This window comes from Prunus dulcis, chromosome 5, assembly GCF_902201215.1.
Source record: "Prunus dulcis chromosome 5, ALMONDv2, whole genome shotgun sequence".
Taxonomy (NCBI): Eukaryota; Viridiplantae; Streptophyta; class Magnoliopsida; order Rosales; family Rosaceae; genus Prunus; species Prunus dulcis.
In genome coordinates, this window is record NC_047654.1 from 13,924,586 (window position 1) to 13,942,271 (window position 17,686).

General features: G+C 38.3%; 4 protein-coding genes and 1 long non-coding RNA gene across 6 annotated transcripts; all 5 read left to right on the top strand.

Moving 5' to 3' along the window:
* Positions 1–1,804: 1,804 nt before the first annotated feature.
* Positions 1,805–4,997, top strand: LOC117627678 (histone deacetylase 6-like). The gene is made up of 6 exons (XM_034359873.1): positions 1,805–2,415; positions 2,906–3,346; positions 3,485–3,627; positions 4,147–4,237; positions 4,333–4,469; positions 4,628–4,997. The coding sequence occupies exons 1-6, from the start codon at positions 1,879–1,881 to the stop codon at positions 4,680–4,682; spliced, it is 1,404 nt and encodes a 467-aa protein (XP_034215764.1). The 5' UTR covers positions 1,805–1,878; the 3' UTR covers positions 4,683–4,997.
* A 171-nt stretch (positions 4,998–5,168) lies between these two features.
* LOC117627679 lies at positions 5,169–7,947 on the top strand. Of its 2 annotated transcripts, XM_034359875.1 has the most exons (3): positions 5,169–5,926; positions 6,014–6,346; positions 7,570–7,947. In XM_034359875.1, the coding sequence occupies exons 1-2, from the start codon at positions 5,344–5,346 to the stop codon at positions 6,340–6,342; spliced, it is 912 nt and encodes a 303-aa protein (XP_034215766.1). In that variant the 5' UTR covers positions 5,169–5,343; the 3' UTR covers positions 6,343–6,346; positions 7,570–7,947. The 2 variants fall into 2 exon arrangements, with proteins under 2 accessions (XP_034215766.1, XP_034215765.1); XM_034359874.1 differs by having other exon boundaries at positions 5,169–6,346.
* A 2,713-nt stretch (positions 7,948–10,660) lies between these two features.
* LOC117628690 lies at positions 10,661–11,210 on the top strand. Its single transcript, XR_004586004.1, has 2 exons — positions 10,661–10,797; positions 10,903–11,210. It is a non-coding gene; the product is annotated as an uncharacterized LOC117628690 (long non-coding RNA).
* A 2,023-nt stretch (positions 11,211–13,233) lies between these two features.
* Positions 13,234–16,464, top strand: LOC117628294 (putative pentatricopeptide repeat-containing protein At1g64310). Its single transcript, XM_034360712.1, has 2 exons — positions 13,234–14,873; positions 16,087–16,464. Exons 1-2 carry the CDS (start codon positions 13,313–13,315, stop codon positions 16,341–16,343), a joined length of 1,818 nt encoding a protein of 605 aa, XP_034216603.1. The 5' UTR covers positions 13,234–13,312; the 3' UTR covers positions 16,344–16,464.
* Positions 16,465–16,765: 301 nt separating this feature from the next.
* LOC117628311 lies at positions 16,766–17,532 on the top strand. The gene is made up of 2 exons (XM_034360732.1): positions 16,766–17,073; positions 17,174–17,532. The coding sequence occupies exons 1-2, from the start codon at positions 16,980–16,982 to the stop codon at positions 17,461–17,463; spliced, it is 384 nt and encodes a 127-aa protein (XP_034216623.1). The 5' UTR covers positions 16,766–16,979; the 3' UTR covers positions 17,464–17,532.
* Positions 17,533–17,686: the final 154 nt, after the last annotated feature.

The following is a 17,686-nucleotide window of genomic DNA, read 5'->3' on the forward strand; positions in this document are numbered from 1 at the left end:
GAACACTAGCTCTCAAAAACATACCCTTACAAAAGATTGTTGAGGAATCTCCACATCTTTTATACATGGCTGATTGTGAAGTTTTGACACTAATGAACATGATCATGAACAATTGGGGTTAAAATGGGAGAAATTGTTTTTTTTTTTTTTTAAAATAAAGAAAAAGGCAATTGAGGTAGTTTAATGATATGATGGTCCTTTCCTCTTGTGCCAGCCAGGTTGTTTTAGTGGTTTATAAATAATAATTGCCCTAGTTAACTTCAATTTGGGGTTAATTATGTGGTTTCAACTCCTCTATTAATGAGGGGTTTAGTTTTAAGATTCCTTGGTCCCGCTTGAGCCAGTCCCACCCATGCACCCAATCCACTACAAATCAAGTCAAAAGTTGTAATTAGGGTGCCTTGAGAAGAAACACCATCCATGTCTAATCACCAAGCTAAGGAGATAACCCTCTGATTAAAATTTCATGTCCCCAATTGATAACCAAATTTTTTGATTTGACACCAATAAATATTCTAATTAACACCTTTAGTCTGTGTGTCCACATGCTTTTGCTCTCTAACTAAAAATCCTTTTTTAGCTATAGCTGTAATAATAATAATTGGAAATAGGACTAAGTTTTCATGGTTTAGAACTTAGAATCATAAGTTTTCATGGTTTAGAACTTAGAATCATATCTAAAGTGTTACTATAATTAATTTTAAGGTCAATGGACGAGGACAACGCTTTGTTTGCATAAAAGTTTCTCTGATTGAGATCAATTACATTCTTATTAGATGACTGATTGCCTGCAAAAAATCCCTTTGCGTCTGAGGTGATTGTCTTGTTTAAAATGTCGGAAAATTGTTTCAAATTTGAATCTCGACTCTCCTATTGATTAAAAGAATTCGAAAAAAGATGTACCTCAACTATCTCAATATCAAACTTTAATTCTTGTTAGTACAAAAGCACGATAGGGTTGGCTTTCATTTGGTTTACTTCGACTCTTATGTGACATAATTTGGCGTCTTATATATAAGATCATTCATTCATCCCTTATTACATAGGATCCACGTTTGCCTTATCATTGGTGTCATGTAATTGAACATACACAAGTGGAAGACATACCAAATCTTTTTCCTTTTCGGGATTTTGATTCACTTGCAAATTATTTACAATTACAAGAAAATGGCACTTGCCTCGTTTTATTACTATTTTAACTTTCAAAAACTCCTTACTTATGACTATATAAAATTACATTTATAATGATAAAATATTTTACTTCTTATTACAAAAATATTATGTAAACATGCCAATTCACCAGGCTCATGTTTTTGTCCGCTTTACTTTATACAAACAAGATCCTAATTATTGATTAGAGAAAGGCCCGTAGTGGCGAATAAATTGTATAATGAATAACCTTGTGGTAACCAATGTTTAAGGTTAATGAAATTTACTTTATTTCGGAAAAAAAAATCATTGATTGTAATTTAAAAAAAATAAGTAAATTCATCATTGTATAGCATGCGCATGTAGCAATTTAGTAATGGGCTTCAATAAGATTTGCATTTTGCTTATTTATTTATTGGGTTTGAGTTTCGACCCCAAAAAATGGGTTCGAGTTGTATCAATCTTGGGCCAAAACCAGCCACGTAAGAGGCTTTGCCAATGCAAGCCGACCGAAACGACAAGTCCCAGAGTTGGTTGGGTTTTTTTTTCTTAAGCAGGCCTCGCTGGGCTCTTCGCTACCCGCTTTTTTTATTCTTCTTTTTCTTTGCTTTCTATTGTGAATAAAACGACCCGTCGTTCGTAGCTGGTCACCCCCCCAGCAACCATTTTACTTTCACAGCCAAAAAAATAGAAAGAGCGAAAGACACAGAGAGAGAGAGAGAGAATCAGATGGAGTCGGAAAGCGGGGCGTCACTGCCGTCAGGACCAGACGCGAAGAAGCGGCGAGTGACATACTTCTACGAGCCCACCGTCGGCGACTACTACTACGGCCAAGGCCACCCGATGAAACCCCACCGCATCCGCATGGCCCACAACCTAATCGTCCACTACGGACTCCATCGTCGGATGGAGATCAACCGCCCCTTCCCCGCAGGCCCCAACGACATCCGCCGCTTCCACTCCGACGACTACGTCGACTTCCTCGCCTCCGTCAGCCCCGAGACCCTCGCCGAGTCCTCCTACTCCCGCCACCTCAAGCGCTTCAACGTCGGCGAGGATTGCCCCGTCTTCGACGGCCTCTTCGGCTTCTGCCAGGCCTCCGCCGGCGGCTCCATCGGCGCCGCCGTCAAGCTCAACCGCCAGGACGCCGATATCGCCCTCAACTGGGCCGGCGGCCTCCACCACGCCAAGAAGTCCGAGGCCTCCGGCTTCTGTTATGTCAATGATATCGTCCTCGGCATTCTTGAGCTGCTCAAGGTTCACAAGGTAATAATAAACCACACTTTTGTTTTTTGTTTTGTTTTTTTAAAATTAAATTATTTCATTATACATTGAAATGGTGATTTTTTTTTTGGTTCTAATTTCAATGAGCTTAGCTACTGCTTGAGGATATTGATGTTTCTGTGAGGCGTTGTTTACTTACACTAGAGCTATGTTTAGTAACTGAGCTATATATGTTTTGTGCTTATTACTACGTTATATTTAGTGATTCTTAGTTACTGAGATATACTTGTTTTGCTGTATGCTTGCTTGCACTTAATTGGTAACAAGTAGTTTGGGGGTTAGGAAAGTTGAATCTGATAAAAATTTAAGGGTGATATTTATTTGTGAAATTATCCATTTTTATTTTTCTGATTATACATGCGGTTGAAGTGTCAAATCTTTGTTCTGCCCATTTGTTGTATTATATATGCCGCCATTACCTTTTCATTGTTTGATAATTTGCATATGTAATCTGGTCATTGTCGCTGGGCAGCGTGTGCTTTATGTAGATATTGATGTGCACCATGGAGATGGAGTTGAGGAGGCATTTTACACCACTGACAGGGTCATGACTGTGTCGTTCCATAAATTTGGGGATTTCTTTCCTGGGACTGGGCACATTAAGGATGTTGGGGCAGGGACTGGGAAGAATTATGCGCTGAATGTCCCACTGAACGATGGAATGGATGACGAGAGTTTTCGTGGCCTGTTTCGGCCCATCCTCCAAAAAGTCATGGAGATGTATCAGCCTGATGCAGTTGTTCTACAGTGTGGTGCAGATTCATTGTCTGGTGATAGGTTGGGGTGCTTCAACTTGTCTGTCAAAGGCCATGCAGATTGTCTTCGTTTCCTTAGATCTTTTAACGTTCCTCTGATGGTATTGGGTGGTGGAGGTTATACGATCCGGAATGTTGCTCGTTGCTGGTGTTACGAGGTTTTGTTCTCGCCTCTCTCTCCATTTTTGGCAATCACATTAACATCTTTTACTTGTGTCTCCTATTTCTCTGAACTTTTTTGCAACAACTCTTATGCAATGTAACGTCTTTATGATTGCATCTATTACTTTGCACAGACAGCAGTGGCGGTTGGGGTGGAACCTGATAATAAGTTGCCTTACAATGAATACTATGAGTATTTTGGTCCAGATTATACTCTTCATATTCCCCCATCCAACATGGAGAACCTAAACTCACCTAAAGAGATGGAGGCAATAAGGTGTGTTAGTTGCTGCCAGTGGATTGTATTGTCATTCAGTTTACTTTTAAGTTGAATTTTTAATTGGTGATTATTACTGACACTAATAAGGTGAAATTTATTATACCTTACCCCAAGCATTCTTGAACTATTGATTAGAACTATGAAAAATATTTAAAAATATACTAACCATATGCATTGCTTTAGTATAATTTTGGTAAAAGGAAGTGGTTCTGAACTTAAGAGAACTCATATCATGATGTAAAGAGGAAATAGCTCATCTTTAATTTGTTTATCTTTGCAAATATAATGGAACATTGTCAAGCTTATCTTTGGAACTTATTGCATGGTGCAGTAAAATCTCTAGCTAGGAAACATTTGTTAGAATGCTGGACTGTTTTATTTAATTTGCAGTAAACACACACAGACACACACAGACACACAGACACACACACACACACACACACACACTCTCTCTCTCTCTCTCTCTCTCTCTCTCTCTCTCATCATGCATGTTTTGATTTTTGTTTACTTTCCCAGGAATACGCTACTAGATCAACTTTCTAGAATACCTCATACACCCAGCGTTCCTTTCCAGACAACACCACCAACAACACAAGTTCCAGAGGAGGTTTGTGTTAGTGACGAATTGATTCAATAATTTTCCAGGGTTTTCAGCATTTTCCTTGATTCTTATAACCTTACCATTTGCTTCAATGGATGCAGGCGGAAGAGAACATGGAAGAAAGACCAAAGCCTCGCATTTGGGATGGTGCGGATTATGATTCTGATCCTGAAGAAGACAAGCATTGGACTAAATTCTCCAACCCTGTTGGTCAGCATGCAGTTAAAACTGAGATGCGGTAAGGTTTTTTATATTTTGTCATAGTAAAATAATCATATATCAATGAAACTTGTATCCAAAGTGTATTAAGGATTTTTCTCTTGATAAAAATGCGATTCAGTTGTTGGATAGTTATTGTTCCTCTTCTAATGTTCAGAGTTGTGGTTGTTAATATAGGGATGATGCAGATGGGATGGAAGACGAGAAACCAAATCATCCTCCGTGCTGCTGACACAGATGGAATTTTGTAGCTTCTGGTTGTAATTTCCCTGTATCACCTGTCTATGAGATGTTTACTGAAGCAGAGAGAGAGAGAGCTTTGTTCAAGCCGCATAATTTCTAGAAAAGGCATCCTATTAATTAGCGTGGAATTAGAATAGGCTACTAGCCACCATCCTAATTGTCAAGTCGGTGATGCCCTTGCTAATCGGATTTGTTTTAGAATCACCCTTTGTAAAACCGAACTTACATTGATAGCAGGCGAATGTCAATACACTGTGCATAAAAGCTTCTAAGATAGTTCTAAAGGATCACTGTGTTTCTAGTTTATTGTTTATGTAGACTCTCAGAATGCAGAATGTACCAATTATATGTTATTTTGTTCATTTGAAAACTCTCTTATTCTCAAAACAAGAAAAGTTAAAAAGGAAAATTTCCCTATTTTGGGGGGTATTCTACACTGCGTGAAGTATTGCCAGGTGACCCCAGAAGCTGAACCGTATAGTAGAAAAGTAAATCCCATCACAATCCAGTTCTAGAATTCAAAGAAATTTTAACAATTTTCTTAAATATAATATAAATTTTATGGGCGCTATTATGGAGAATTATGCTCCCTTTTCTTTTTCTTTGCTTTCTATCTGTGAAGTGAAACAGTCTACAGAGAACAATAAGCAATGTCGCTTCTGCAAAACCCCCACCAAATTCGACCGTTGATTTCCTACCCAATTCAAAATTTCCCAAGTTCTTTCCAACCCTCATCTCCAACCCTCCATTTCTCCACCAAAACACCTCCAAAGCCAATCCACTTCCACCCATTAATTCCAAAATCTCAACCCGCCCACCATCCGGCCCCCAAAACCAGAACCCAAGACGACGGCATCCCCGCCGAGGATGTCAAAATCCTAGCCAAATTCAAGTCCAGGTACAATTACATTCGTGTCCTCGAAGTTTCTCGAAGAGCTGACCACCCCTTTGCTGGTTCAAGGCTTCTTCTTCTTGACAACCCTGGAAACATCCACAGCATCTCCTTCATTTTCAAGTCCCTCACCAGCACTTACTTTGACGTCTTCGCCACATTGCCGCCGATTTTGCCTCCTGGACCTGTAGGAATTCTCGGGTTCGGGGCGGGTTCTGCCGCAAGGTCCATTCTTGAGCTGTACCCAGAAGTTGGGGTTCATGGGTGGGAGCTTGACCCGTCTGTGATTGCTGTGGGCAGAGAGTACTTTGGTCTCTCAAAGCTGGAAAGACAGTATCCAGGTAGGCTTATAATTCATGTTGGAGATGCATTCAAAGCTAGCACTAGAGATGGGTTTTCAGGGATTTTGGTGGATTTGTTTTGTAAAGGCAGTTTGGTTCCTGAGCTGCAAGACCCAAATACTTGGGAGATGCTCAGAAAGTGTTTGAGAAAAGGCGGGAGAATAATGGTCAATGTAGGAGGTAGTTGTGTGGAGGCTGAGGACTCAACGAGAGATGGGAAAGTAGTTATGGAAGACACATTGAAGGCTATGCATCGGGTTTTCGGCGACAAGCTTTTCGTATTGGGCCTTGGGAATCGACAGGAAGATAGCTCCCTTGCTCTTACTGGTGATTTGCCTGATCTTGAAGCTTGGAAGAAGATGCTGCACCGTTCCTTAGCTCGTTATGTTGATAAGTGGAAGCCATTTAGTGGTTAAATGGGTAGGTGTTCTTTACTTCCTTTGATTAATGATAGCTATGACTGTGATTACTGAAGCATTCGCTAGACATTAGGCAGTCTATTGATGCTAATCCATGTAATTGTGCATGAATTTTCCTGTTTGAATCAGCATAGATAAAAATTTAACTATTACATTGTATTGTTGGCATGTGTCAATATTTGAGTTTTCTTTGAGCTTCTTGGTTCAGTCCTGGTGCATCCTCATAAATCAAGTTGAAGGATAAAGTTCAATATATAACTTGTACTAAACAATAGTTTTGTCCCCAACTTGTGCTTAAAACAGTGTCAGAGAGAAGTAAAATTGTCATAATCGACTGTTCTATTCATCAGAAGGCTTTAGACTACAATTTCTGCCCACCCCTCTTGCTAAAAACCCTTCATTTTAAGCCAGATTCCCAACTTGGTTTTCTTTATTGTGACTTTTGGGTTTTTCGAGCGGCTTGTTGGAAGAGTTGAATTCATATCAGAGACAGAAGCCAGCTGTATGCTATACCATCCAATATAAATATTCTGGCTTTTATTCGATACCATAAATTTCATTGAAATTGTGCCACTAACAGTTACAAAACTGAGGATGTTTATAGACTATCAGTCAGCATGTTATTTAAGCATATCTTAGCCTTTGTAAATCGAAGTCAATTGTGTCGCTGTATGGTGACGGTGCTTCCCATGAAAGCAAGGGAAGTAACATGTAACGTCGAGGTCAACTCCATCATATCTTAGCCTATTTAACCATAGTCCATCCTTCTTCTACCAAACCCGCAGTAAACAAAACAAAAAAACAAACTATATTCTCTCGTAAAGACAATTTAGCTCAAGTAGAGACTATAAATCTCGGTTTCAAATTGAAAGCCTTCTGCAAGTTCTTGCTCTTCCGTGATGAGCAGATTTCTGGAAAAGTTTGTTTTAGCTGTTGTGGCAGTATATCTTCTTGTGGGTGTTTCTTCTGCAACTTTTACTTTACTTCCTCATGGTAATAATATCTTTCCAGTGATGAGATCTGTATCAGTTCCATTGAAGTTGATCATGTTGACTGAGCCCCACTTATGACTTGATCTAGTTTTATGATTTACCACTTATTAACGTTGCATCCTGCATTTACATATGTTGTAGAGAATCATGAGGTTGTACTATTTTCCCTTTAATATATCAAACTTTGTGTCTATTAACATTTCTTGCTTCTTGTGATCTTCTATGGCTGAAGGTGGCGAGAAGAGTTTGTCGCACATTGACTGCAGAGATGGCATGAGAAAGATTATTGGAAGAAAAGGAGGTAGCTTTGGATGTCAAAGTGACATTGTTAGCAAGAATACAGTGCCCATCCGCAGCCTAAGAATAATCATTACAACCTCTCCGCCTTCACCGACAAAAAATCTACCAAAGTCACAGGGCGCTACTGCACCTCCTCCGCTTATTATATGATGGCCGGATACCTATGTTTATTTCTGTTCCCATTGTTCCCTAGGGAAGATAATTGTTGCCTCATTTGCAAGTCCATTTGGTCTTTGTACAAGCGACTTGAGTCAAAGTATGTAAATGTGTTTGAATATTTATGCAAGTATAATTATCTCTTCAATTTTCACAAGGAACTTAAAAGACCGCGTATCAAGTTTTCCTGAGCAACAACATCGAATGCTAACCTGCATATTTAGTAACCTAATGTGTTGTTGTTCAGATCTAGATTACAAAGCAATTTAATTGAGTGCAAACGAAACGTGAAATGCCAAAAGCACTGGACAGGGAAGCTTCCAGGAAGAAAAACCAACTGCGGCTTCGGTCAAAAGCCGCCTACAGTTAGGAGAGAATTGTCATACAATGGGCTGTATCAAAATTCTATGGTTTAAGTCAAGTTACCAAAGCTTTTTTGAAAATCTAAACCACGGCATGTAAAATTCCTTCTTCAACCCAACTACACAATGCCTATAAATCTTGAACGACTCAACAACGTTGACGCGAAAGGATTTTTCCGATGATGAATGGTTTTCCAGCAACTAATAAAATGATTAACTCTTAAATTAATTAATTTCTTTCTTGCTTGCTTGCTTGCTTGCTGTGATTTTCTTTATATGGCTAGCTGAAGCTGATCAGGTATTGTGAAGAGTACTTTGTCGCATGTTGACTGTACAAGAGATGGCTTGAGAAAGATAAATACCGGAAGAAAAGAAAGGTAGCTTTGGATCATGTCAAACTGACATTTTTAGCAAGAAAATAGTGCCCATCCGACGCAACCTAAGACCATTGAGAGGGCCCAAGCCACCTTCACCCACCAAAAACTTCCCTCCGCACTTCAGACCTTATCCGCCTCTTCCACTGTCACCACCTCCGCCATCATTCAATGATACTTACTCTCCGGAATCCTAAGTAATGTTACACAGTACCGCATCATTTGGTATACAAATTTGATGAACAAATTTAGTGCGTTTAGCATTACTCATCATATGTACTTAATTAATCTATTCCCTAGGCAAGTAATTGTCTGGTGCGTTTGGTGAACAAAAATTGATGAATAAATTTGGTGCGTTGGACATTTCTCTTATGTACTTAATCTATGGATGTCAATAATTCCTTAGGCAAGTTATAGTTTTACTTGTTGCCTCATTTGCAAGTCCATTTAGTTAAATTTATAAAAGTAGCTAAGAAAGCAAAATACAAGAATAAAATTTGAAGGACTAAAATTAAGGATGATGGAGGAGGAAATTAGGGGTCTTTTATATGCTATGAGTCCTCTTCATCTCCACTTGTTTTGGTGCATTCAAAAACTTTACAGTTTCCAGTTCCACTGCCATTAAGCTTAAGGTGGTACTTAGGTGACGAGAGGTAAAATTATACGCTACTCAAACAGACACAACAATCTTCACACACTTTAAACCTTGACCAAATATGCATATGATTAGTCAGCTGCTAGTCATCAATAACCATAACCAAGAACACATTTAGAGCATACCAATATGTACCTGCAAGCCTAGAAAATTACTAGTGACAACCTAGACACTCAGAAGAACCCATCAATCTAGACATCCCCAGTGCTAGCAACAACTATGGTGAAAGTGTGTGAAAGCATCATAATCAAGTAAACACCAAACAGCAGATAATGATGACTAGTCAACTGCAAGAACACAAACCCAGAAATACATGAACATTATGCGATGACTAATCAACTATCAAGAACACAAACCCAAAAAAATTACAGAGCTGCAAACTAGAAATTGTTCATCCAGAAACCCACCATTGGAAAAAACTGGGGGGTCATCAACTAGGCAATCCACTAAGCAAAAAAGATTCTTACAAAGAAACACAAGCAAACTCAAGAAATTCTAGATCTATTTAGGAAGATAAGCTATACCTCTTTTGTGCAATCTTCTTTTCCAACTTAGCAAAACCAGCAACTTAGACAGCTTCTTCCTAAGCTCTTTCATCCTATGGCACCAGCTAGCCATCTCAAACTCAGACAGAAACCAAAATTTGGATTCAAGGAAAAATGACCAATTTCTTCAAGAAACCATACTCTTGAAGAAATCAATCTTGAATCTGACCTAGATATATATGAGAGAGTGTTTGATCTAGCTACACGCAGATTTCATATTTCAAAAGCAGTTTTCGAAAAATTAATTTGGAGAACTCATAGAAGAAAAATGTGATGGTTTTCTCTTAGGGAAGAAGAAGAGAAAGTTAGCAAGAAACTTTTCCGAAACTTCCTATCAAAAGAGATGGCTGCCAAATGAGGTATCATTTGTCTTTTACCCAAAAAATTCCTAGGTCAGAAAGTACATATGGCTGCAAAGAGAATTTGCAGAATATGACAAAAAAGTTGGTTTGGATCCAACTGGAAACCAGTGAGCTGAAATCCTACTGATGCAAAGGATGACTAGTCATACGAAAGAAAGATGACTTGTCATAATCTTAAGAAATTTAATGAATGCAATATGATGAAATGCAGAAATTACCTTTGCCAAACACATTGATTATCCATCAGATTGTAGCCAGATAAGAACACCTAGAGAAACAATTCTTAATCTAAACTAGAGCTTGAGAAATTACAATGATTGTCCTATTACAATATTATCAAAGAAAATCAAAAGAAAAACTCAAAATGCATACACTTACATGGTGCAACCGTAAGCAGATTCTGTTGGAAGTTCCATATTTCAATGTGAAAGCAGTTATTTTGAGGGGTAGGGTAGCAGACAGCTGAAAGCTATGGGACTAAAAAAGTCCAAGGTTGAAGTCAAACTTTTGAAAATCTGGCAGTCTATAAATCTTGCTTTCCTTGGCTTCTTCTCATCGTGAGGCGATCGATAAGGTTTTCTTAAGTTATTGTTTCTGCTTCTGATGAAGATGGATGACTTACCAGCAAAGTTGGTGGTAATTGCAGCACTAGTGTTGCTTCTTATGGGGGATTTCCAATCAACTTGTGCAATATTACTTCCTCATGGTAATTCATAACATCTTGTGATTAGATCTTGACATATTAATTAGCTAATATTATATTGAACTTGATCATCTGGTAATTGTTTTCTGTGATTTTCTTGTATGGCAGAAGGTCGTGGGAGGAGTAGTTTATGGCATGTTGACGGTAGAGATGGCTTGACAAAGATACATATTGGAAGAAAACAAGGTAGCTTTGGATGTCAAGGTGAGAATTTTAGCAAGAAAATAATGCCCATCCGGCGCTGCTTAAGACCAATCACTGGGCCGAAGCCACCTTCACCCACTAAAAATGGACGAAAGCAACAGTTCGTTCCAGTTCCCCCACAATCCATTGATCCTTAATTCTCCGGGATCCTAAGTAATGTTACATGGATTGGACCATATCTCAATTGAATTAGATAAATATGTTCTGTTCTAGATTTTTCCTTATTTCTTTAGTACAAATATATATATATATATCTATATATATAAAGCAAAAGACAGAGAATGGTGAAACATTCAAAATACCAGAAAATACCCTTGGTTAATGCAAACATTAAGAATTCAAATTATTAATTAAATGAGGATAATACAGTAAATTCATATTTTTCATATTTAAAAAAAGAAAAAGAAAAAGAAAAAGAAAAAGCAGATAATGGATCCTATTTTTAGGGAACACAACTACCCATTATCTTTTTTAATTCTAAAATAAATTTAAATTTTTTTTAAAAAAAGCCTCTTGCAGGCGCGAAAGTGCGTGCAGGGAGGCTAGTATATATAAAGCAAAATGTAGAGAATGGTAAAACATTCAAAATATCAGAAAATGTCCTTGGTTAATACAAACATTAAGAATTGAAATTATTAATTAAATGAGGATAATATGGTAAATTCACATATTTTCATATTTAAAAAAATTAAAATTAAAAGAAAATTCAGATAATGGATCATACTTTTATAGAACACAACTACCCATTATCTTTTTTAATTCTAAAATGAATTAAAAATTTTTTTTTTTAAAAAAAACCTCTCGCAGGAATGAAAGCTTGTGCGAAGAGGCTAGTGTCCATTATTTAAAAAAATAAATAATGGTATGCCTTTAACAAACTGCTCCAATTAAGCCTCTAAATAAATCCTCTTGATTTCCACTTCATTTGGTGCTTCAAAAAATTGTTCAATGCTTCTTTTTTCATTTGGTAAATCAATCTGCTCAAGAAAATTCTATTTTTTTAAATAAAATTATCAGAACCCATCTGTCAAATTATGTTCTTTCAGTTCCATTTGCTTCACTTGAATTGGACCTCTCCAATAATATCTATTGAAACAACTGCATGCTCTGATTTGGATGGTGGACATGTCAAGCAAACCATTTTTCATATTCTAAATACTCAATCCAAGACAATATCAAACTTCCACAGTTTTTTGAAGTTTCATATTTCAATGTGAAAGCAGTTACTGAGGGGTAGGATAGAAGACAGCTGAAAGCTATGTGACTAAAAAAGTCCAAGGTTGAAGTCAAACCTTAGAAATTCTGGCAAAGTCTATAAATCTTGCTCCCCTTGCCTTCTTCTCAATGTTGAGCCGATAATATTTATAAAGTATAAACTAATGCAACTAAAAGGGTCATTTTCTTATAGTCTTTTGAATAAATAGTATAGCCGATCGGCTATACTTTAAAAAAAATATAATATAAGCATATAGCCGAGCGGCTATACTACGGGATTTTATTAAAAAAATAGTATAGCCACTCGGCTATACCCTTTTGACACGTGTTTTTCTTTTATATATATAAAAAGAGTATAGCCGAGCGCTATACTGGGGGTTTTATTAAAAAATAGTATAGCCGAGCGGCTATACTATTTTGGCACGTGGCGAAGCGGGGGCAGGCTCACCGGTGGGTCATTTTTTATAAATAGTATAGCCGCGCGGCTATACCTGGGGTTTTTCTATTTATAAAAAGAGTATAGCCGCGCACTGTTTTGACATAATCATCAGGAGGGTGTTTCACCAAACTGGCATAATTATCATACGAGTTCTTCCCATAATCATCAAGGTGTTCTTCCTTCAAAAAAATGAGCTTATAAAATCTAATCTGTTAGACAATATGTAACCATTATCTTATGTTCTCATCTTATCTTGTTCTTTATTAACATAATTAATTATGTCAAAATTATTTGGGCTTATTATTTAGTCTTCTTAGAGAAGATCCAAGGATGTGGGCATACGTTAATGTTAAGTTGTTGGTCAAATCAGTGAGCCCGCTCTTGCACTCAAGTTTGAATCTCCATCCTTATAAATTATCGCTTATATTTATAATAAAAAAATATAAAAATTTGTGGGCCACGTTGAGTCTCCCAAAGAAGACGTGCCCAAACGAAGCTGGGTAGGCAAATTCTATTTTCAACAAAATATCAGAACCCATGTCACAAAATTGATGTCCTAACTTAAAAGTTATGTTCTTTCATTTCCATTTGCTTCACTTGGATCTCTCCAAGGTTTATTTATCTTTATCAAGAACCAAGCAGTTGCATGCTTTGATTCTCATGACCCATCTCTCCCACGACCCATTTTATGCAACTAGAATCGTTAGATTCTATGCAGTCAATGGTGACCTTCACTCTGCTTGTAAGCTGTTCAATGAAAGTCCCAGCCAAAGCGTCTACCTTTGGAACTCCATAATTCGAGCGCACGCTCAAGCCCACAAATTTGAGGAAGCATTTTCTCTGTTTACTAAGATGCTTAGAACCGAAATCAAACCTGATAACTTCACTTATGCTTGCATTATACGTGCATGCTCTGAGAGCTTTGATTTGGAAGGACTGAAGCTTGTCCATTGTGGAGTAACAGTTTCAGGGTTAGGATTGGACTCTATTTGTAGCAGTGCACTTGTTACAGCTTATTCAAAACTCGGCCTTGTTGATGAAGCAAGTAGGGTGTTTTATGGGACACCAGAGCAGGATTTGGTTCTGTGGAATTCTATAATTTCAGGTTATGGAAACTGTGGACGTTGGGACAAAGGGTTGCAACTGTTTAGTGAGATGAGAAGCATGGAGACGATGCCGGATGGATACACAATTGTTGGGTTGCTTTCGGGTTTATCGGATTCTAGCTTGATAACTATTGGCCAAGGACTACATGGTCTTTGTTTGAAATGTAATTTAGATTCTAATGCTCATGTAAGCAGTGTCCTTGTGAGCATGTATTCAAGATGCATGTCTATGAACTCTGCACATAGAGTTTTTAGTGGTTTGTTCCAGCCAGATTTAGTTACATGGTCTGCTTTGATAACTGGGTATTCACAGTCTGGGGATTATGGTAAGGCATTGCTCTTCTTCAAGAATTTGAACATGGAAGGTAAGAAGGCTGATTCCATTTTGATTGCCAGTGTGTTGGCTGCTGCTGCTCAGATAGCAAATGTAGGGCCTGGCTGTGAGATACATGCTTATGTTCTTCGACATGGACTTGAATCTCATGTCATGATTTCCTCTGCTCTCATAGCCATGTATTCAAAGTGCGGTTTCTTGGGCATGGGGACTCGTGTGTTTGAGATCATGCCAGAAAAGAATATTATTTCCTACAATTCATTAATATTGGGTCTTGGTTTGCATGGCCTTGCCTCTGAGGCCTTTAGAATGTTTGATGAGATACTGAGAAATGGGTTAAAACCTGATGAATATACTTTTACTGCTCTCCTTGGTGCGTGCTGCCATGCTGGCCTTGTCAAAGATGGCCGTCAAATTTTCAGAAGAATGAAAGATGAGTTTTGCATTCAACCTAGAACAGAGCATTATGTTCATATGGTAAAACTTCTTGGGATGGAAGGAGGGTTGGAAGAGGCTTACAATCTAATCTTGTCCTTGTCAGAACCAGTGGACTGCGGCATTTGGGGAGCCCTGTTATTGTGCTGCGATGTCTGTGGAAATTCTGAGCTGGCAGAAATTGTAGCCCAGAGGCTCTTTGAGAGTAGTTCTGAGAAAGGTGCTTATAGAGTCATGCTTTCTAATATATATGCTGGCGATGGGAGATGGGATGATGCGAAGAAGTTGAGAGATCACACAACAGAAGGCAAACTGAGGAAGATAACGGGGCTTAGCTGGATTAAAGGTAGTGAATTATTGTTTGATCAAAATCTTCCTTGTATTGGGATATAAACATCAATTCACAAGCTATCTTTGCTATGAATACGAATGATAGATTTTTTTTTAAAGTACTGAAATTTGAAAAGGCCCTTACTTTCAGAGATAAGCAAAATGGTTTGGAATCTTGAATTGGTTTTGTTTGTTTTAACTTCATGTTTTATCATCTATAACATCAACTCCTCTAATGGCTTGATATACAGACTCCATTGTGTGAAGACAGAAACACAAATATACCAGAAAGCTTATAACTTTATCCTTTCACCCGCATTGGCTCACCCCTCCATCTGAGCTTCTCCAAACTTTATCATATCTTTATATTTCTTTACCGGTGGCCAATTGTTGCACCATAGATATGTAATAAATGATATATTTGGCATGTGCCGATTTTGTAATTCTCCTCTCCACCATCAGGTTTTAGCCTTTCTGCATGATCATCCAGTAAAGGCAACAAGTCTAACTGCTGCAGTGTGGTGACAAACTGCAAACCTTCAGGTAACATCCTCTGCCGCACGCAGACAACTGTGCAAGTGGAGGAAAGCTAGGTAGTGCTCCCTCTTCAAGTAGTCCTCAAGAACATGAGAAGCAAAGCTGAGAACCTCGAGCTTGGGAAACCCACCAGCACTACAGAACTCTTTCCCATTCGTTTTGCATCATAAGCATTCCAAAGGGTCAGATTTTGTAGGGTGGGTAGCAGATGAAGTACCAGTTACAATTTCTTAGACATATGAGAGTTGCCTAATCTTAAATTTGTAAGCCTTTCCAAGGAACCAAATGAAAGTTTGAGAGTTTTGTGAGGTCCGAAGACTCCGAACAAATTAAAGCCCGAACAGTTGGAAGGGTTCCTTCTTCCAAGATGAGCAGCTTTATGGAAAAGTTTGTTTTAGTTGTTGTGGCAGTTTATCTTCTTGTGGGTGTTTCTTCTGCAACTTCTACATTACTTCGTCATGGTAGTAATATCTTTCCGGTGATGAGATCTGTATCAGTTCCATTGAAGTTGATCATGTTGACTAAGCCCGACTTATGACTTGATCTAGTTTTATGATTTACCACTTATTAACATTGCATCCTGCATTTACATATGTTGTAGAGAATCATGAGGTGGTACTATTTTCCCTTTAATATATCAAACTTTGTGTCTATTAACATTTCTTGCTTCTTGTGATCTTCTATGGCTGAAGGTGGCGAGAAGAGTTTGTCGCACATTGACTGCAGAGATGGCATGAGAAAGATTATTGGAAGAAAAGGAGGTAGCTTTGGATGTCAAAGTGACATTGATAGCAAGAATACAGTGCCCATCCGCAGCCTAAGAATAATTGTTACAACCTCTCCGCCTTCACCGACTAAAAATCCACGAAACTCACAGGGCACTACTGCACCTCCTCCGCTATATGATGGCCGGATACCTATGTTTATTTCTTTTCCCATTGTTCCCTAGGGAAGATACTTGTTGCCTCATTTGCAAGTCCATTTGGTCTTTGTACAAGCGACTTGAGTCAAAGTATGTAAATTTGTTTGAATATTTTTGCAAGTATACAAATCCATAATTATCTCTTCAATTTTCACAAGGAACTTAAAAGACCGCGTATCAAGTTTTCCTGAGCAACAACATCGAATACTAACCTACATATTTAGTAACCTAATGTGTTGTTGTTCAGATCTAGATTACAAAGCAATTTAATTGAGTGCAAACGAAACGTGAAATGCCAAAAGCACTGGACAGGGAAGCTTCCGGGAAGAAAAACCAACTGCGGCTTCTTGGTCAAAAGCCGCCTAGAGTTGGGAGAATTGTCATACAATGGGCTGTATCAAAATTCTAGGGTAAAATTCCTTCTTCAAACCAACTACAGAATGCCTATAATTCTTGCTTCCCCTTGTCTTCATCGCAAAGAGTCAACGTTGACACGATAGCTAAGCCCTACACCTGCTGGGCTGTATGAGAGCTGGGTATAGGACTTGGCTGTGCATTCCCAGCCACTTGTTTACACAAAATTCAACAACTAGGATATTTCTAGCATTCACTGGACACGGCAATATCCTCTGCTAGGCAAGGTTCTGCTTTCTACCTCCGACGATGAATGGTTTTCCAGCAAAGTTTATGCTGGTTATTGCAGCACTAGTGTTGCTTCTCATGGGGGAGTTCCAAGCAACATGTGCTTTTCTTCGCGGTAGGTAATTAGCTAGTTACATTAATGACCTTATGCTTTATCTGGTAATTTAATTAATTAATTTCTTGCTTGCTTGCTGTGATTTTCTTTATATGGCTAGCTGAAGCTGATCAAGGTATTGTGAAGAGTACTTTGTCGCATGTTGACTGTACAAGAGATGGCTTGAGAAAGATAAATACTGGAAGAAAAGAAGGTAGCTTTGGATCATGTCAAACTGACATTTTTGGCAAGAAAATAGTGACCATCCGACGCAACCTAAGACCATTGAAAGGGCCCAAGCCACCTTCTCCCACCAAAAACTTCCCTCCGCACTTCCGACGTCCTGATCTGCCTCTTCCACCGTCACCACCTCCACCATCATTCAACGATACTTACTCTCCGGAATCCTAAGTAATGTTACACAGTACTGCATCATTTGGTATACAAATTTGATGAATAAATTTAGTGCGTTTAGCATTACTCATCATATGTACTTAATTAATCTATTCCCTAGGCAAGTAATTGTATTTTAACTTGTTGCCTCATCTGCAAGTCCATTAATTTAGCACCAAATTTATACAAGTATCTGTAATAAAAAGTATCGTCTATAAATCTTGCTTCCTTGTGCCTTCTT